This window comes from Daphnia pulex, chromosome 9, assembly GCF_021134715.1.
Source record: "Daphnia pulex isolate KAP4 chromosome 9, ASM2113471v1".
In the NCBI taxonomy this organism is placed as follows: domain Eukaryota; kingdom Metazoa; phylum Arthropoda; class Branchiopoda; order Diplostraca; family Daphniidae; genus Daphnia; species Daphnia pulex.
This window is the reverse complement of record NC_060025.1, coordinates 7,411,753-7,430,990: the sequence shown is the minus strand read 5'-3', so window position 1 is coordinate 7,430,990 and position 19,238 is coordinate 7,411,753. Positions and strand designations below refer to the sequence as shown.

Below are 19,238 nucleotides of genomic sequence, written 5' to 3'. Positions count from 1 at the left end.
ACTTTTAATTGCTTAAAATCTAGCTTTCAATATTGAGAACTACACACAGAACAAAGTTCACTTGCAAGTTTTAAGAAAATTTTCCGGAACTACACCGGAAGTAGGCGATAGCGCCTTAACCATTGAGCTGTCGTCAAATTAAACCACATATTCGTGATCTCCATGAAATTTGGGGTCGATTAGGTGTGATTTAAGCGAAATCCAAAATTTGGCCGAAATCGAGAATTTTCCTGAACTATAGTTCAGGAAAATTTTCGAAACCGGAAGTACGAAAACTTAAAAAAGATAACATGAACTTTACTACAAATTCGACGAGGATCACGAATATGTGGTTCTTTTGCTCCTCAGATGAATATTTACTGAACTACTGAGTGAAATGAGCAAACCGGAAGTAGAAAAAAAATGCAAATATCGAAAATTTAACAAGTGAGCTTTGTTGGTGGAATAGTTATCATCAGTTTTCACTAAAAAATTTTCACACAATAACTGCCGAAGTGCCAATAAATGTTTAAGAGATGTGCAAACTGTAACTGTTTTGACAGCTGAAAATTATCGAAAAGCCATCTAGCGTTAGAAAAAAGAAACGTCTATGGAACACTGTTTGCGCGCAAAAAAGGGCCTGATTTGGAATTACTACACATACACAGAGTTTAACGCAAGAAGATTATTAGCAGATAATCTACGAAAGTAAGTCAGTTACCTGGGTATAATCCCGTGGCGAGTGACTGCAGGTATTTCACAGCGGACGGAAGCGAACCCTGAAGTGATCTAATAATTCGCCAGTGAAGCACAAGAAGCAGCGTACGTCGTGAAGATAAAGATCCGAACGTTGGTGGAAGTCCCTTTTCTGTCATGGACAAAAGCCAGCGTTGGCTCAAGGATCTCCGTGCCAGGACCTCACGATTCCATGAAGAAACTGCGTTGTAGATTGAAACTGGCGGCCGACTCTCGATCTCAGGGGACGTCACAAATTGTTCTTAAAAACGAGTTGGGAATCAATAGGAAGCTTAAACAAAATTAACTCATAGTAGCATGGTAAAAGGTGATAATGATGTTTACCTTTATCATTTGGGTGACAAATTCAGTAAGGCATTTGACTTTCATCAAGCAGATCTGGTAAATGTACTAACACTTCACACACTCCATGTTCATTCACTGAAACTGGAACTCTAAGTAGCAATGGGACAAGGAAAATTATCTATATTATTTACAAATTTACACAAATCTATCTATGAAAAATAAAACTCTACATACCTCTCAGCTGGGTTGCCTTCTGAACGGCTGTAGAGTGTAGAAACAGTTGTACACTCGACAAACATTCTGACACAGGTTACACTTGCAAGATTCAGAAAAGATCCTATGGTCCATGCGCAAGAACTTTTGTCTAATTCCACTGTATGTGGGCTTCAAAAGATAAAATGATGAATTTTTCTTCTTTCATTGATTTTCCCTTCGATAATACACGAAACTCTTTTCAAGTCTTGAATACGTCCATTTGCTTCGTGTGTATTATTAAAAGTGAACATTACTACATGGAAAACCCACAGTGAATGCAGACCCGAGGGGGGAAAGCGAGAAAGATGAACTCGATACCAAAGAAAGAAGGAGAAAATGAGCGAAAACTTCTCACAGTCTGTAGTCTGGAAATCTTCAAGCATAATAATTTCCAGACAGTATTAGGTATAGTTTTAAGACTATGAGCACGGCCTCAATATAGGTCAACCTACTACGCCATGTTAGGTAACGACGAATATTTTTGTCTTCATCTCCCTCTTCCTCCTCCTCTTCTTCATCAAAGTCATCTTCTTCTTTTGTTTCACCTTCAAATGTAAGTTCTTCACTTTCCTTGTCATCATCTAAGGTCCAGACACAGTCTTCATCAGTTGGTTCAAGTTCTCCACTTGTGATTTTGGCTCGCTACATAAAAGCAATTTAGATTGGATTCCAAAATTGTTCATAAAATCTTTTACCTTTTCAAAAAACGATTGATATTTAGTTTGATACTTGCACTCGAGGACATGCACTTCTTTGAAAAATTCAGCTTCAATTTTAGTAGTCTCTAATTGGAGATTCTTGAGCGCTTTGATGCGCCTTTGGACAGCAACAGGCAAGCTCTATATGAGACAATTGAGGTTATGTATGCAGATATAAGCAGAACAATTAAAATTTACCTTGATGTATCCAGATGGATCCCCAACCATGCTGTCAAGACAAGTGCAACACGAGCATGCAGCCATCACCCTAGGGTTCTGAAGAACAGCCGCTTGTAATTTCTCTTTGCTCAATTTATCAGATCCTTCCTCTTCCTCTTCAACTTCTTCAATATCCTCCTCAGAGTTTTCAACAATTGCGGCTTTGTCAGATTCCATTATCTAGACAGAATTTTTAATCATTACAAATTATGTTGCATGTGGTTGAATGAATCCATTTATAACATTAACTACTCAGGATTTAAGAACTAAAGCCAATTTTTTAATTGTCCTCCTTCAAAAAGGAGGAGCGGTTTTCTCCCGCCTCATGACACAGAAGTGATGACCTTAACGTCCTAAGAGTCCTAGTTGAGTGGTCTGAAAATGAGTCCTAATTCGCCCATATCGCCAGTGAATTCTTGCAATGGTACAGCAGTAGCCACCAGTATTGCGTGGGAGGGTCATCACATCACGCAATCCGGCAGCAAATAGAGACGCAAGAGTGTAAACAGCAACCTGCATGTAATATAGCAATGTAATTATAATTTCACTACGATTTAAATAATAAGTTAACGACGAATATTTCGGTCACCCTCACCTTGTTCATCTGCCTCTTCCTCCTCCTCTTCTTCATCAAAGTCATCTTCCATCAAGGCATCACCTGATAATTCGAAAAATTTATACTTGAAACATTCGAAAACACTAAATAGATTACCTGTGAAATACAGAGTAGCACGGGGGACAATACTTTCGCGAATGTAGTGTCCAATTTCGAAGTCGACTGTCAGGAGAGCACGAGTATCTTCATCATTCTGTCAAGACGAGCCTGCAATGCACCCATCACCCTAGGGTTCTGAAGAACGGCCACTTGTAATATCTCTTTGCTCAATTTATCAGATCCTTCCTCTTCCTCTTCAACTTCTTCAATATCCTTTTTCAACAATTGCGGCTTTGTCAGATTCCACTATCTAGACAGAATTTTTAATCATTACAAATTATGTTGCATGTGGTTGAATGAATCCATTTATAACATTAACTACTCGGGATATAAGAACTAAAGCCAATTTATAATTGTGATCCTTCAAAAAGGAGGAGTGGTTTTTCTCCCGCCTCACAACACAGCAGTGTTACCACGTGGGTAACACGGTGACGGAATACTTCATAACTTAAATTACAATTTAGCAGCAATGACATATAATAATTGTTACACATAGATAAACTAGAAACTCTACACATTTTTACTTACTGTGAGAATATAGAAGAATTTGAAGTTAAGAATGAAAGATGACACCAAGAAATACCAACGGCCGGTTACTGTCGAGTGAGCTCGTGATCGTGAAGTAAAGTTTCGTCTCAGGTCTGGACCGTCAGCAACCAATGAGTCTGCAACGTTGCCAATTTGCCATTGAAACAATTTGGAGTACATTATTACTGAATTTCATGAACTTTTAGAGTTTTCAGCTAACTAAAGCATTTCATAATTAAATCTATTGTTTAAAAATAAATAAGTGTAAATACATAACAATCTTAAACATTTTTTTATTGGATGTTGAAAACTTGAAACATTGTAGCCTAAACAAACTCAATATTCGTCTGCTAGAAATTACATAAATAAATTCAACAAAATTGTTTTGGACCGTTGGACGTACAATTTTGCAAATGGCTCAGTTATTCTCTAATAAATCGAAACTAGCATCTATTTTGCAGAAGTATGGCCGTCATATAACAAGCAAACGTCTTAGCGAGTGTCGTTCTTTACTGTACCTACGCCGAGACGGTTTTGTGACCTCGTCCAATCAAATAAATAAAACCTGGTTACACACTAAAGTATATTTAACTTTTAATTAACCAATAGTAATCAAATAGTAATGCATTTATAAATAATTATTTCTTTTCACAGAATCTCCGTATTGTGAAACAAGAATATTCTGCTGTTCTTCAACTTGTAAAAAGATCACTTCCTAGAAATCACGAATTCAAAAATTGCACAAGAGGATTTGCTTCTTCGTCTCAACACATGCAATCCAACAAAGATCCGCCAGATGACCAAAAGAAGAATAATGAAAACAAAGATGACAATAACGACGACAAAAAAATCACATCCATGTTGGCGAAAGCAATGATGTGGATGTTTACTGGTTATATGTTGATCACCATTGTGTCACTTATGTTTCCTGGGGGGAACCAACCAGAGATCGTTAGGTAAATGCTTTGTTGTTTTTGTTTTTTCTAGTTTTGCTAGTAATTTTTAAAATCTGTTTAGATATGTCTCTTGGACGGAATTTCTTCACCATATGCTGGCGAAGGGTGAAGTTGCCGAGATAATCGTTCGTCCTGATGTGGACATTGTTACGATAGTCTTACATCCAGGAGCTGTAATCAAAGGCCGCAGGATAGATCATCGAACATTTCATATGAACATAATTGACACAAACAAGTTTGAAGAAAAGTTGCGAGCTGCAGAACAGCGATTAGGTATCTCTGCTGGACAAGGAGTGCCAATTGTTTACGAACGAACCGATACAGCAGGCCGGTTATTGACCACTTTAATTGCTGCCGCTATTATCATCTCCATTATCTCCCGAATGAAGTTTAAATCGCCTATTTCGATGGACTCCTTTGTAAGCTTTCATATTTATTTCAGGTTTGGGTGATTAATTCAATATTGTACCCCATTTCAGACGCAAATGTCTCGAGCTAAATTCACTCTAGTCGACCCTTTAACCGGTGGAGGCAAAGGAGTTCGATTCGTTGACGTCGCTGGTCTCAAGGAGGTCAAAGTCGAAGTACTGGAGTTTGTCGATTACCTTAAAAGGCCAGAACATTACAAGAAATTGGGTGCCAAAGTATAATTTACTTTATTGAAATTCGACTTTCCAATGTCTCATTTACATTATCTGTGTTGTCTTAAAGGTTCCTAAAGGAGCACTGTTGTTGGGCCCACCTGGCTGCGGAAAGACGTTACTGGCTAAAGCTGTCGCAACTGAAGCATCTGTTCCGTTTCTGTCTATGAATGGCTCGGAATTCATCGAAATGATTGGAGGACTGGGAGCGGCCCGAGTCCGGTATTCCACAATTATTTAATTATCTGTTCAATAATTCTAAAATTTTGTTTAATTTAGAGATTTGTTCAAAGAGGCCCGGAAAAGAGCCCCTTGTATTATTTACATTGACGAGATCGATGCCATTGGCCGCCAGCGTTCTTCGGGCAGTGGTTCTTTCGACGGAGCATCCGGTGAAAGTGAGCAGACATTAAACCAACTTTTGGTGGAGATGGATGGCATGGCGACACGCGAAGGTGTCCTGATGTTGGCCTCGACCAATCGAGCCGACGTGCTAGACAAAGCCCTTCTGCGACCTGGCCGTTTTGATCGTCATATCATGATCGATCTACCTACACTCGAGGAGCGCAAAGAGATCTTTGAGCACCACTTGAAATCGATCAAAATGGAGAAGACTCCTTCATTCTATTCCAAGAGGATGGCGTCTTTGACGCCCGGATTCAGTGGCGCCGACATTGCCAGCGTCTGCAACGAAGCCGCCCTTCGGGCCGCCCGCGACTTGGGCAAGGTAGTCACGGCCGCCCATCTGGAATACGCAGTCGAACGTGTGGTGGGCGGATTGGAGAAAAGGTCGTCAGTCATCGCTCCTAAAGAGAAGCGGATTGTGGCCTATCACGAGTGCGGTCACGCTCTGGTCGGATGGCTCCTTCCGCACACGGACGCTCTGCTCAAAGTGACCATTGTTCCCCGTACGAGCCAGGCCCTGGGATTCGCCCAGTACACGCCGACCGACAAGCGACTCTACTCTACTGAAGAACTGTTCGAGCGGATGTGCATGGCCTTGGGCGGACGAGTGGCCGAATCCATCACATTCAACCGAGTGACAACCGGAGCTCAAAACGATCTTCAGAAAGTCACGAAAATTGCGTACTCGCAGGTTTGAATAATTTCACAAAAGTTCTGACATTTTGTCACACTAATTATCCGCTCTCCCGACAGGTGAGAACGTATGGAATGAGTGAATCAATGGGTCCCATTTCCTTCCCGGATGAGGATCGCAATTCCAGGGAATTTGGCCGTCGACCTTACAGCAAAAGATTGGCCAACACGATGGATGACGAGGCTCGTAGCATTATCGCCCGTGCATACAAGCGGACCGAGAGTATTTTGCTCCAGCACCGCCACATGCTCGAAAAGGTACAACTCCAGTCGCTAATTTCCATTGGTTTAAACTAACAAAATTGTTGTTTGTCTTAGTTGGCGGAGGAGTTGCTGGTTAAAGAGACGCTCAGCTTCAATGACGTGGAAGCCCTGATCGGCCCTCCACCACACGGCCAGAAACAATTTATCGAACCTCTTCAGTTTGAAGCTGAGATTAACGAGCAAGCGGGTATTCCGCCCGGTAGATCCCACCAACAGCCTCCACCTCGCTCTGGAGACTGAGAGAAAGCTTTCTTTTCCCTTTGTAAGCTTTCATAGATTCAAGTTCTATATAGAGGATAAATATACGGTGATGTATAAAATACAAACAGACACCCGACCGACGCCAGTATTGATCCTTTTTTTTCCCTTTCTATTTGAGGGATTTTCTTTTTTTCAAAAAACTTGTAAAATATGTAAGTGGATTGTAGTCTGCAAAAGCCGGGGGAGAACCAGGTCGTCACGTTCTGGAGAAAATAGATTTAGTTTGTTGGATCGTTAATCTGTTTTTCCCCTTTCAATTATTCTTTACGTTTTGATATTATTTACCTTTTATTTCCATCTGGTCGTGAATTGTAGGTCACATTTTCTTTTTTAACTTACGAGTTTGATTTTTTTTTTTCATTTTTACTTGTTTCTTTCCATTCTAAGAATTTTTTCAATAAAGGTGAGGACAAGGGTGAGAGGGAATCTTTTCGGGACAGGCAAAAATTTTAGTTTTCACACGATTTGTTTTTTCCACAACCTAGCAGAATTTTGCTTTTTTTTCGCTTCTCCAACACTTTCATGCGACAGACACACACATCACTCACCAGGTCATGAAATAATAAAATTTTGGAACATTTTCTTCTTTTTCAGGAGAAAAAATAAAAACAAAGTGAAATCAAAACAATTTTCGAACCATCTCAATTATCCATACCCAATCGACAAAAATGAAATGAAAGTGAACAAAGAGAGGGAGAGACAAAAATTCAACAATTTTTTTTTTAACAAACATTTTCTTTTTCTTGGGAGGGGGGAGGAGGAGGGGAGCACGCATACACACACAGGATTTTTTTTCTGATCGCACTTTGTTAATTCTGTCATTTTTTAAATTCTGAATTTCTTGCCCAGGGGCAGCAGCGTGGTGGTTTTACAATAAAACAACAATAATAACAACAACACGTGTGAAATCAAAATTGAAATTTTTGTTTGAATCTTTTTTAACCCTCCCCACTCTTTTCCCTTGTAACAGACGAGAAATTAAAAATTAAAAAAAAAAAATAATAAAAAAAATCGCCCCCACCAAAAACGTTTCTTCCGGAAATCTCATCAAAGAGACCAACAAAACAACATAACAAATGGCTTTCAAATTTTTTTGTTTTTCAAAAAATTCCCGCCGCCATTTTTCGAAAACATAACAAATCGCGTGAAATTTGATCGCCTTTTTCTTTCCAGGTCGAAAGAAAAAGGGGAATTAACGAATTTAACAATTAGCAACAACCGAGACAGAAAATGAAAACTGGAGGGGCGAGGTGGTGCAAACATTCTTCAACAGCAAACTTAATTTAAAAAGGTGAAACGAAAATTATAAAAAAAAAACACACAGTTTGGTAGGCGACACACAATTCAAAATTGCATACGGCGCACGCATTTTTCATGAAATAAAAAAAATTATCTAAATTCTACGAATTTTACCGATTTCCCCATTTGCATCAAAAATTGTCTTTGCTTTTTTTTAATAGTTTAATTAATTTTTCTTCAAAAGACGAGAGAACAGGACAGGTGTGTGTGGGGGGTGGGTGGCGGAAGTGACGTAGGAGATAGTGAGGAGGAGAGGAAAAAAATCTTCTTTGAATTATATAACCATCATCTTTAAATAGTTTTTCTTAAAAGATCGTTTGGAAATAATGGCTATTCTCGGGAAGTTAAAAAATATGAAATGTAACTGAAACAAAAGGAAAACGGCAGTGTGTTTTTTCAACAAAAAAAAGAGCGGGTAGGGTTTTCTTTTGAACAAAAATGTTTAAGATTTAATTTCAAAATCATTACGACGCCACACTTGTTTGTATTTTTGTTTTGTTTTTTAAATTAATTTAAAAAACTTAAAAAAAGGGGGGATTTCGGGTGGTATGTTGGTGTGTGTTTCCCTCTCTAATCTTTTCTTTTTTGTACTTTTTGCTCCGATTCCTTCGATCCTTTTTCGTCGAACGACGACGACAATCCCTTTTTAAAAATCACCGCATAAAACACTGAACTACTTGAACGACATTCGCTTCATCAATCATCATGGACACAAAAAAACAATCCTCCCCCTTTTATATTTTTACGGAATTGACAATTTTTTCTTTTTTTCAAACCCCGGGAATTTTAAAAACGAAGAACATTGGAGGGCGAAAACAAACAAACAAAAAAACAAAACACGCGAGAACAAAGTTTTGTTTCCAATTCTGCTGTGGAAATGAACAAACAGGAGCCCCCAAACAACAATAAAGAATTCAAAACGGAAATTTTTCCCGTTTCTTAAAACTTTTTTTTAAATTTCTCTCAATCAAATAACATGTACTTTCCGGGCAATTTGTTTTGAATTTTTTTTTTTGGTAATTTTGCTGTTTTAGTTCCGCCATTCGTTTCGTAAATGGAGGATAACTTTTTCTTTACCTTCCCACAACACAATCAGAAATTAAAAATCCTCTTAATTATTTTTTTTCAATTTTTTCAAGTTTTTACTTTCGTGAAAACAAAATTCTTTCTCTCTTTTTAGCCCCCCTTTTTGGTTCCAGCAATACGCCAAATGTCTAGAAAAATTCAACGGGTTAGAAAACAAGGATCGAACAAAACTGGGAAAACATGGAGAAAAGTTTGATTTAAAAAAAAAAAGTTCTAACGGGAAAAATTATTTCTTTGTATGGGGAAGATAAAACCGGATTTGAAATATTTCTTTCTCCCATTTTTTTTTAGCGATTTGATCATCGGGATGTATGTGTGTGTATGTGTAAGGAAGGAGCGGGTGGGAGGGGGGCATTGAAAAGGCACATCATTGGCTGGCAGACGCTTTTCTCTCTTTTTGTTATTTTCCCATTTTTTTGGTTTTCTAATTTTGGACATGTAACGAAATTCTTCCTTTTTTCTGAGCGGATTTTCTTCTTTTTTTTCCTGTTCCTCCCAGTAGCTTAAATTTTTCTTTTCATTCGGGAATTATTTTTCTTTTGCCTTGTTTTTTCTTACGGGAGAGGAGGGAGAGAAATGAAAGAAAAAACAAATAACAGGTACCTCTACGATCAGAGACGGGGTTATGGGGATACTGATTAGAAAATTCTACCGGTTCCAGAAAAATGAAGAAAGAAAGAACAAACAATCGAAATTTTTCCCATTCAAAGAATTTGCATCGTTCGCCTTATTTACAATGAAAGAAAAGGGGCGTGTCTGTCAGGAGGAAGAGGGGGGACGAGCATATTACGCAACGGAGAATAGGCGGCGGGGAGGGAAGGAAAAGCACATTTGTGTGTGTATGTCTGTGTTGTGTGTGGAATGTCTACCTATTTGAAAGAAAAAAAAATCATCGCGAAGAAAAACAAAAAGAGGCACGATCAAAAGAAACAATAAAGAAGAAACGCAAAAATTCAAATGAAAAGAAGAAAAAATTATCGGGTCCAGGTCATTTAAAAAAATTGAAAAACACACACACACACCACCACGTAATTAAAAAAAAAAAAAGCCCACCGATGTGTTTTTGTTTTACCGTGTGATCGGTGATCTTTCTTTTTTTCTTTTTGCTGCTCACACACTTTTGAAGAAAAGAGAGCTACTGCTGCCAGACATTTCTTATTTTTTGCAAATTTCTGAATTCACTTTGGTATTTTTTTCTTCGTTCAAAAAATAAAAAATCCCAGTTTTTCTTTTTCTGTTTTTCATCTTCTCACATGGCTCCTGGAATAATGTTTGAAATTTATTTTTTTAGAAAACGGGATCCGTCAATCGCGAAAAAATGGGTAGTGAATACCGTAGGAGAAGGGCTCGTCGGGTGAGGCGGTGGCGCTGGCAGAGGGATCGGATTCAGGAGCCAGAGAGAGTGAGGCCGGACCCATGACGGCCGCCTGCGATTGGCTGGCCTGGTAGAGTGCTGCCGCCTGATAGGCGTTGTGGTGGTGATGGTGGTGATGATGATGACCACCGTGACCACCGGGGTGGCCGCTGGGACCCATCGCGTAAGGATTTCCAGGGCTGCCGACGTGCAGCGATGACAGGTGAGTCGTCAACTGAGGGATGTACTGCATCGACGGATCCATTCCGGACGTCAACATCTCCATCTAAAATTCATTTCAATTCAAAAATACAAAATTTTCCTGGCGGGTAAATTTAAAATAAAAATAGTCCAACCTGTTGATGCATGGGAGGCTGGACAATGTATTGTCCTAGCCAGGGGGCGCCGTTGGGCCCAATGGGGAAAGGCGACATTTGGTGCGGGAAATTACGTCCGAGCTGCATGTGGGAGAGCAGTGTGGGCAATCCGTTGTGGACGGGATTGTCGTAGGCCGAGAGGAGTCCGCCGGGTCCGTCGGCGGCGTCGCGCCAGCGCTGGTCGTGCGTCTTGTGCTGGCGCTTATTCTTATTGCCGCCATCGGCGAATTTGACGAGGAGCGGCTGGGTCGATCCCGACAGCAATTTGCCGTTGAAAATGCTGATGATCTCGTCGCACTTTTCCCTCGACTCCATGCGGGCAAAGCCGACGCCCCGGCTCTGGCTGCCTCCATCGCGCAACACCCGGGTCGAGATGACAGTGCCGTACTTGTAGAGCATGTCGTGCAGGTCCTGTTCGGTGATGTGGGCCGGCAAGTTGGCCAGGTACAAATTGGTCGGATCTTGCTCCTGTTGCTGCTCGCGAAACAAATTTTTTTTTTTTTTTTCCAAGGTGGCGAGAAGGTGGCGAGATAAAAAGAGAGAAAACATGAGAGAGATGGTGGCTCTGGTCCCAACTTGTAATGAAATGTATTAAAAATGCAAAAAAAAGAGAGGGTTTAATTACTTTGACGATTACCTTCGCCATCTGCGCTTGAATGCCTTGAAGCTGCAGGGCTTTGACGGCCGACTCGGCCGCCGATGGCGAATCGAAATCGACGAAACCGTAGCCTTTGCACTTGTTGGTATTCTTGTCCAGAATGGCTTTGGTCGAAATGATGGTGCCGAATCTGGAATTGAAATAATTAAAATTTAAATTTCGCCGGTTTGAATCGACATTTCCCGACGATGGATCGACACTTACTTGCGACACAATTCCTCCAGGTCCTTGTCGGTGGTGTTGGGTGTCAATCCGCGGATGTAGAGGTTGGTCCTGGACAGCTGGTCGCTGTTGTTGGTACTGCTGCCGCCAGAGCCACTGGTCGTCGTCGTCGTCGCATTGGTAGCCGCCGTCGCAGGGCTGGAATTGGCGCCGCCTACTCCCCCACTTCCGCCGCCGCCGCCTCCTACACCGCCGGCGCTCGTCGAGCTGCTGTAGCCTTGACTCCCGGTCCCCGTGCTGCTGCTACTGTTGCTGCTGTTATTAGATCCTCCCACGCCGGCCTGCCATCACACACACACACACAAGATTCAACAAGTTAGTTTCTCTCCCCCGCGACATTTATTCATCAAATCCAGGGCGCGGATATCGATTAGACTAAGAAGAAAAACATCTACACACGACACACACGAAATCCCGTAAAAAGGTCGAATGCGTCATCCGCACAGAACCGATTGAAACCTCCTACCTACTTCCTCTTTCTCAAAGGTAAGTAACCTTTGCACGGGCCGATGGATCCTGCAACAACACGGCTCCTATAGAACCACCTGCTGCTGTACACACACACACACACACATCCCTCCAGCTGTAGACCCAACAGTGAGTGGGGGTGGGGTGGCGCTTGTCTATTTCTTTGAGACTCACGACAGATGGTCTCTCGTTCAAACCAGGAATGTCCGAAAAAGTAGAAACAACATCTGCTGCTGGGCTTTTGGGTTACCATGTGATAAAACTACTACTACTACTACCCCCGTCGATTTGGGAAAATGTGATAACATTCTTGTGTGAAAACGGTCAAGGATCACTTCCGGCCAATTCCCAACCCCCCACTCCCACCCACCCAAAAATGGATAACATAAAATGTTGTTTGGCAGAGAGAGAGAGAGAAATCCAAGACAAACTCACTCCGTAAGCGAAGGAGCCAGTGGCCGGCGATTGATAAGAGGCCAGATGAGACGGAATCCGAGAAGATCCTCCATTACCTCCTCCTCCTCCACCACCTCCACTACCACCACCACCTCCTCCTCCTGCGCCGGCCATCGATGCCCGATAGATGGCCCCTTGAGGAGCTTGAGCTGTCGTATTCGTCCGAGCTGCCCGGCTTCCTCCTGCTCCGGCTGACCGCGCCGCACCACCACTGCTACTCCCGCTTCCTCCACCACCGCCCTGTTTGTGTGGTTCCAACAACAACAACAACAATTGTTTTAATATTAGACGACGATTTTTTTTCTTTCTTCTTTCAGTCTCCTCCTACCCCCCACCAACCCCCCCAATCCCCACCCATCGAAATACAAGACAAAATCATTAAGCGACATCCGTCCCTTTTTTTTTTATTTTTGTTATCGTGAAAGGAACCCGCAAGAATCGTTCGGTTAGGAGCTCCCCCCACACTAAACACAAGACACGGGAGGAAATCGACATTTCAATTGTAATTGAACGGACGGACATTATTCTAATCGTGATTTTCTCTCTCCCACCCGACTATCAAAAAAGCAAAGGGGATGAAAGAGTGAGAGGGATGAGAGAGGCTGGTGTGTGTGTAAGAGCGAACGAACGAAGGAACGAACGGAGTCCAGGAATAGACGTGAACGATGATGATGGGGGAGGCAAAGAGGAGGGAGGAGTCCGTGATCGGAGAGAGAGAGAGAGAGAGGCTAAGAGAAATCAATACAACACACTCAAACGAGAACGCGGGAGTTTCGTCGACGACGGGCTCGGTCGGGAGTTATCGGAGAGGCTCTGCAGAGATAAAGGAGAGAGAGAGAAAAGAGAAAAAAAGTAGGCTACTTCAATCAACAATTCACGACTTTTATGGTCCCATTGTGCGGGAGTCGACGGGAGAAGAGGAGGAGGAGTGAGTCTAAGATTCGACTTGTTTGTCATCATCTTTCAACCCCCGGCGGGTTTTGAATGGATTTCTTCATCCAACTCTTAAACGACTCAGTCTCACGGCAACTGATATCAAAATTGATTTGGCATTTGTCGTTCGTGAATAAATATCTCGTTTTTACGAAGAATCTCAAAAGTCAACCTTACGAGTTGGGGAGTTGGGAGGGGATACGATAGCAAACAAGTGAAACGATACACACACACACACCACCTGGCGGGATTCCTTTTTGAAGAAAAATAAAAATAAAAAAGATCCGATCAATCCGACGAGACTTAAAGAGGCGGAATGAGTGGGCGGAGATTCACGCAGCGCTCCACGTGCGTGAGCCACAGGCCTCACAATTTTTTATGTCTCCCTCCCACCTCCCCTGGTGGGTGGGTGGATTGACGTCACGCGGGAGCCAGAGACTGACTACACACACACAAACACAGAGATTGCTGCGTGAGAGAGAGAGAGAGAGCGGATAGTATACTATGCGCCAAGGAAAGGAGCAGGGAATATCGCAGCTACGGCGATTAAACCAACAAATGAGAAAGAAAGAAAAATAAAACTTGGTCCGAGAATTTCTCGGACAATGCCGAATACGAAACGGAGAGAGAAAAAAAGGGGGAAAAAGATTTTCCCGTCAGCGTCAAGAATGTCGTTCGTCCACTGGTAGGGAAGAAGAAGGAGGAGAGAATGAGAATAAGAAAAGAAACTTGTTTCGTTTTTGGCTCGGCGCGTGACGTCAACGACGCCGTAACCTTGGCGATGTGATGACGTCGGCCTCCTAACCGCAGACGATGGTGCACGAACGAACGAAGCGACACGACAAAAGAAAAAAAATGGCTACCAAACACACAACTAAACTCCCCCCCCCAAAACAAAATCTTTTTCTCTATGAAATTAAAAACAAAATGTTTCTCCTATCGAATGACGCAATCAAATTCAAAAAAAAAAAAAATTCCCAAAAAATTTAACAAAATTTTATTTTTTTAATTTTTCACGAAAAAATAAAAGAAGAACGGCCCCGGGATAATAACACGAAAAACAAGATGGAGTCTCTCTCTCTCTCAAGGTCGGATTAGATATACCAATCGACTTGGACGTGGATCCAATTAGTGTTGGAGGCCCCCGAAAGAATGTTTTTGTCGCGTACACACCAGCCAAATAGTTCTTTATCTTGTTTTAAAAAATCAAATAAAAAAAAACAAAAACAAACAAACAAAATAAAGTAAAGTGAAATTCGTACTCTGTATGAAGTTTCCATGACGACTCCGGCAGTTGTTATGATTACTTATGTTTAAAAAAAAGAAATGATTTGGGTTGTTGTTGTTCTTCTTCGTTTACTTTTTTGGCAAAAAAGTAAGCCCCCACCAATATTCAAATTTTCTTCCGAATTTCGTTTGGAAAAAACCAGAAATAAAAAAAACTTGGCCTCGGGAATGCCAAGAGTCGTGTAGACACGCAGAGACACTAATAATAAAATTCGTTTCTTTCACTACTACGATGTTGTTGTTTCCGGTTCACTCGGATGATGATGTGGTTCATCGTGGAACCAGTTTTGTCGTGTCTTTTATTCAATTCCAACCAAACCAACCCAAAAATGTAAACAGGTTTTTAGTCGATGATAATGTCGTCCGATTCCACTCCGTCGTCCACTCGCACTCACGAAATCAACTAAAAAATTCCTTCGAATGGAAACAACAAAGAGAAAAAAAAAAGTCCCGAACGGTGGGATTACGTTTTTAACACGGGAGGTCCTTTCTGTTAATACCCAACACAAATCAGACGAACTCGAAAAAATAAAATAAAACGAAAAAAACAAAATGGGAGGAGAAAAGGAGGTTGCCGCGCTGGCGAAAATGGCGCTGAGTCGAACCCAGCGCTCCAATTTTCTCCCTTTTTTATTCTTTTTTAAATTCTTCCCTGAACGAACCCCCTGAAAGTTTATTGTCGTGAAAAAGTGAACGAATCAAAAACTTTTGGATGGTGGGTTTTGCCAAAAAGGGCAAAATGTTCCTGAGAAATCAAAAAAAGGACCACCCGGGACAAGTGTCACTGTTGTTGTTGTTGTCGATGGAATTCGATTGAAACACACACACACACTACACACCCATACACACACGTCCACAGCACACAACACACGCAGCAGCACTAGTCTAACTGGGATTAGATATAGAGGGCAGTTCCGACTCTCTCTCATACACACACTCACACACACACACACACAACACTCGAATTCACTTCTCAACCCCCACGGTCAAGTCATGTTGTTGTTGTTGTCTGTCAAAAATGTTGAGACCCAGGGCGAAACAACCGAGAAATAAGAAGTTGAAAACAAAACGAAACCAAACCAAAAAAACCACCAAAATTTCTTCTCCGGGAGTTTTAAGTGTTCGTGTTGGACTGACTCGGGCAGAGACGAAAAAGAAACGCGAACGGACGGGAGTGAGAAGGAGAGAGAGAGAAGAGAGAAACACGCACAAAATGGCCGCGTCTAATGTTGAATGTGTTGTCTGTTGTGAGAAAGGAGCGCTGCTTCGTGAGCAACGGACCGGACTCACGACAAACAAACTCACGAATGGCGACCTTTTAGACGAAAGGAAAGAGAAGAGGCGGGCAGAGCCACAGCGGCAGCAGCAGCTAGCCAACATGCACCAGTCCCGAAAATCTCCCCCCCTCTCGACGCCAACGCAGTGACATCTGGCGCTTGAGAAAAACAACTTTTCACGCCCCACCAACGACACACGAAATCTTTTTTTCTTTCTTTTCTATTTTTTCACGCTCGTAGTCGGAGAAGGACCACGACCTTGGGAAAAAGGAAATAATATTCATCACACACATTGTGTTACCCACCACCCCCACCACCCCCACCCCAACCACCTCCTCCCGCAAAAAAAATGAAAAACGGGACCACCTTTTCGGATGAAATAAAAATCGATATCTTATATAGAGAGACATGTAAATCCGGGAATGTGTGTGTGTGTCTTTTGTATACGCACAAGACGCCGTTCCGTGTCGATGATTTCACGAAGTAAAAAAAACGAACGAACGAACGAAAAAAAGCGGCGTAATACACACACAGACGCGACCTGGAGAGAAAAAGAGAGAGAGAGCCCCGGAGCGGTTGGACGCGGTCGAGTGATGGAGAGTTATTTTTTCGCCATTATCATGTTCTTTCGTCTTCTTCTTCTTTTACGTATTTTTATATTTCACTTGGAATAACAATGAAGGAAGGAGTAAAGGAAAAAAAGAAAAAGGATGAGCCAAAAAAATTCAAATCAGTTTTTTTTTTCTTTCTTTCTCCTTTTCGTTTCATTCCGTGTGTTCCCAAACCGAACGAACGAACGAACGGGAGAAAGAGAGAGAGAGAAGAGAGTTCACAGACCGGAAAAAAGCCTTAGGCGATTTTTTCTTTTTAGTTTTTTTTTCACGTTCTTTTTCTTCTTCACATTCGTCCAACATTTCAACTAGTCTTCCTTCGTTTCGCCTTCCGTGTGTGGTGCATGTGTGGGCCCTTCCTCGATTGGTTACACGAGAAATGTTTCCCCTTTTCCCCCCAGAAAAAAACAAACAAACAAAACAAAACGAGAAAAAATCATTTTTCTGTTGGTTTTGTTTTTCTTTTCTTTCTATGGACTGACAAAAAATAAAAGGAGTTGACTGATCGGCCATGACAATGGAACGTTGACATTCCATTTCCAAAAAAAAAAAAGAGAAAAATTTAGGAATGTCTAGCTCTCTAGTACAGTATAAACACAAGAGATAAAAAACCTGTTTCTACTTCCATGTTAATGAGCCCCATTTTATTGAGAGAATCTGAACATTTCCGAATTCCCTCGCCTGTTCTAAATTTGGTTTTGTTTTTTTTCAATTCCTTTACGAGTCATCGAGTTGTGTGTGTGTGTTAGTAACAGCGATTTCCGGTTAGAAAAAGGAATATAAAAATGGAGAGGAAGTGTTTCTGGGGGGGTTTTTGTCTTTTTTCTTACATTGCTGAAGGGTTCGGCACTATTGGCCCGGCTGGACGGAGTTGTTGAAGAAGAAGAAGCAGCAGCGAGCGACGTAGCCACCATGACCAGACCTCCTTCACCGCCGGAAGTGTTACTGCGGTTGATGGCCGTCCGGTGTTGTTGTTGTTGTTGGTGGCCGGCAGCCGCTGCTGCTGCTGCTGCTGATGGAAGATGATTCGAACCACCTGCTGGAGTTCTCTGGGCGACGACACGGTTGGACGACGATTTTTCACTGGTGGCTGCTGCTGCTGCTGCCGCCAAAGAGTCGGATGAACTCATATCAGTCGTTGCTTCCTTCTACAGAAAAGAAAATAAAGAAAAAGATTGAATGAGAGATTTAATTTTCGCCCAAAACAATTTGGATGGCATACCAAATGCGAGGAGGAGGATAACGTATCCAGGGATAAGGGATCAGCAACGGGGGGCGTGTCGATAGAGTGGGCGTCCACTTGGACAGATTGACTCATGACGTTTCTTGAGTCTCCACAGATGACTGACGGATGGTAGGGGGGAGGTGGAATGAGTTGGTGGGTGATGGAATAAAAAAAAAGGACGAAAAAGAGTTTTGTCGGGATTCACCAAAACGCCATAGTTCTTCGTCCTCTCACGTCCACTCCAGGTGGGAAATCCCACGTATGTGTGCACTTTCCGTTCTTCCGGCTCTTCTCCTTTTCAACTTTTTTTCTCTCAAGCTGGTCGACGAACCTCGTGCGTTTCTTTTTATAACTTTTTTTTTCTTTCGGACGGCGTCGAACTGGCGACGCACCAGGAAACAAGCCCCACACGCACGTGTCACTGTGTAGCTCTGGTAATTGGGTGTGGACGAAGCTGTCACACAAAATGCCAACCTGCTGGCGTTCCAGTGCTGCAGGGGCACACTCCAGTCAAATCGCAGTCTCACACAACAACAACAACCGCAGGCAGACTCTCACCAGGCTCTCGTGTTCATCTGCACACTTGGGATGGCCACACCAACGATGAGTTGTGATGTTGCAGATTTTGAGGCTGACTGACCGGCAGGGCAGGACACACAGGCACTAATTGGAAGTTGTTTGGGGAGTCGTCAGAACATGGACAGACGCACAACCAATGAGTCTCTCTGCAGCAGGAACAACTAAAAAGATAAAAAAAGACAATAAAACAAGAAGGAAATGAACACACCAATTGTCTAAATGGAATCGTCTGGCTGATCCAACCTGCTTTCAGGTTTCAAAGCAGATGAATGGCTTGATCTATTCGCTTTTGCACATCGACACAACTGCCAGCATTGGCATCCGTTTTCGATCGAACCGACACACTCGACGTCGACAACATTGACATGAAAACACGACAATTTTCAGAGCAAGTCTTCTTTTTTTGAAAGACACTGAATACACTGACAGTTTGGACAACACACACACAGCACCAAAGTGGGTGGGAACACACGTAGGTCCCGGTTTCCCCCTTAAGCTGTGTGCAACACACACACTCTACACACTGGTGTGTGTGTACGAAGAACTTTTGGGGTGAAGAAAAAGGGGGGAAAAAATCTAGTCAACTGGCCCACCGAGTTCTTCTCACCGAATGTGGGCCTACATAAACAAATCCTTTAGAGATTTTATTTTTATTTCGGCAGCGGAAATGGGCTCGAGTGTGTGTGTGTGCTAGATTGCACACATTCGTTGTGTGTGTGTGTGTAAATATACTGTTTGTGGGGTGGGGGGG

The 19,238-nt window shown here is 42.3% G+C and overlaps 3 protein-coding genes across 11 annotated transcripts; 1 reads left to right on the top strand and 2 right to left on the bottom strand.

The window, feature by feature from the left end:
* Window positions 1–1,490: 1,490 nt before the first annotated feature.
* Window positions 1,491–3,554, bottom strand: LOC124202830 (nucleosome assembly protein 1-like 1-B). The gene is made up of 4 exons (XM_046599299.1): window positions 3,436–3,554; window positions 2,172–2,372; window positions 1,971–2,114; window positions 1,491–1,917 (listed from the first exon to the last, which is right to left on the bottom strand). The coding sequence occupies exons 2-4, from the start codon at window positions 2,367–2,369 to the stop codon at window positions 1,651–1,653; spliced, it is 609 nt and encodes a 202-aa protein (XP_046455255.1). The 5' UTR covers window positions 2,370–2,372; window positions 3,436–3,554; the 3' UTR covers window positions 1,491–1,650.
* A 214-nt stretch (window positions 3,555–3,768) lies between these two features.
* Window positions 3,769–9,907, top strand: LOC124202828 (paraplegin-like). Its single transcript, XM_046599288.1, has 8 exons — window positions 3,769–4,016; window positions 4,090–4,391; window positions 4,453–4,810; window positions 4,871–5,035; window positions 5,103–5,254; window positions 5,312–6,128; window positions 6,191–6,388; window positions 6,449–9,907. Exons 1-8 carry the CDS (start codon window positions 3,849–3,851, stop codon window positions 6,632–6,634), a joined length of 2,346 nt encoding a protein of 781 aa, XP_046455244.1. The 5' UTR covers window positions 3,769–3,848; the 3' UTR covers window positions 6,635–9,907.
* On the bottom strand, window positions 7,760–19,238 carry LOC124202829 (RNA-binding motif, single-stranded-interacting protein 2-like). Of its 9 annotated transcripts, none has more exons than XM_046599290.1 (9): window positions 18,731–19,222; window positions 17,906–18,648; window positions 17,514–17,831; window positions 12,555–12,815; window positions 11,634–11,932; window positions 11,409–11,559; window positions 10,751–11,245; window positions 10,374–10,680; window positions 7,760–10,300 (listed from the first exon to the last, which is right to left on the bottom strand). In XM_046599290.1, the coding sequence occupies exons 2-9, from the start codon at window positions 17,999–18,001 to the stop codon at window positions 10,290–10,292; spliced, it is 1,938 nt and encodes a 645-aa protein (XP_046455246.1). In that variant the 5' UTR covers window positions 18,002–18,648; window positions 18,731–19,222; the 3' UTR covers window positions 7,760–10,289. The 9 variants fall into 9 exon arrangements, with proteins under 9 accessions (XP_046455246.1, XP_046455245.1, XP_046455248.1 ...); XM_046599289.1 differs by having other exon boundaries at window positions 11,397–11,559; window positions 18,731–19,221; XM_046599292.1 differs by having other exon boundaries at window positions 17,906–19,222.

Bases quoted from the DNA above. Each gene is read 5' to 3' on its own strand.
- LOC124202828 (XM_046599288.1), top strand. From the start codon at position 3,849: ATGGCTCAGTTATTCTCTAATAAATCGAAACTAGCATCTATTTTGCAG. The intron at 5,036-5,102 runs GTATAATTTACT...GTTGTCTTAAAG, and splicing joins ACAAGAAATTGGGTGCCAAA to GTTCCTAAAGGAGCACTGTT. The intron at 6,389-6,448 runs GTACAACTCCAG...TGTTTGTCTTAG, and splicing joins ACCGCCACATGCTCGAAAAG to TTGGCGGAGGAGTTGCTGGT.
- LOC124202829 (XM_046599289.1), bottom strand. From the start codon at position 18,001: ATGAGTCAATCTGTCCAAGTGGACGCCCACTCTATCGACACGCCCCCC. The intron at 11,560-11,633 runs GTAAGTGTCGAT...TTTCAATTCCAG, and splicing joins CTGGAGGAATTGTGTCGCAA to ATTCGGCACCATCATTTCGA. The intron at 10,681-10,750 runs GTTGGACTATTT...AATGAATTTTAG, and splicing joins AGCCTCCCATGCATCAACAG to ATGGAGATGTTGACGTCCGG.
- LOC124202830 (XM_046599299.1), bottom strand. From the start codon at position 2,369: ATGGAATCTGACAAAGCCGCAATTGTTGAAAACTCTGAGGAGGATATT. The intron at 2,115-2,171 runs GTAAATTTTAAT...TGTCTCATATAG, and splicing joins ATCCATCTGGATACATCAAG to AGCTTGCCTGTTGCTGTCCA. The intron at 1,918-1,970 runs GTAAAAGATTTT...GCTTTTATGTAG, and splicing joins ATCAATCGTTTTTTGAAAAG to CGAGCCAAAATCACAAGTGG.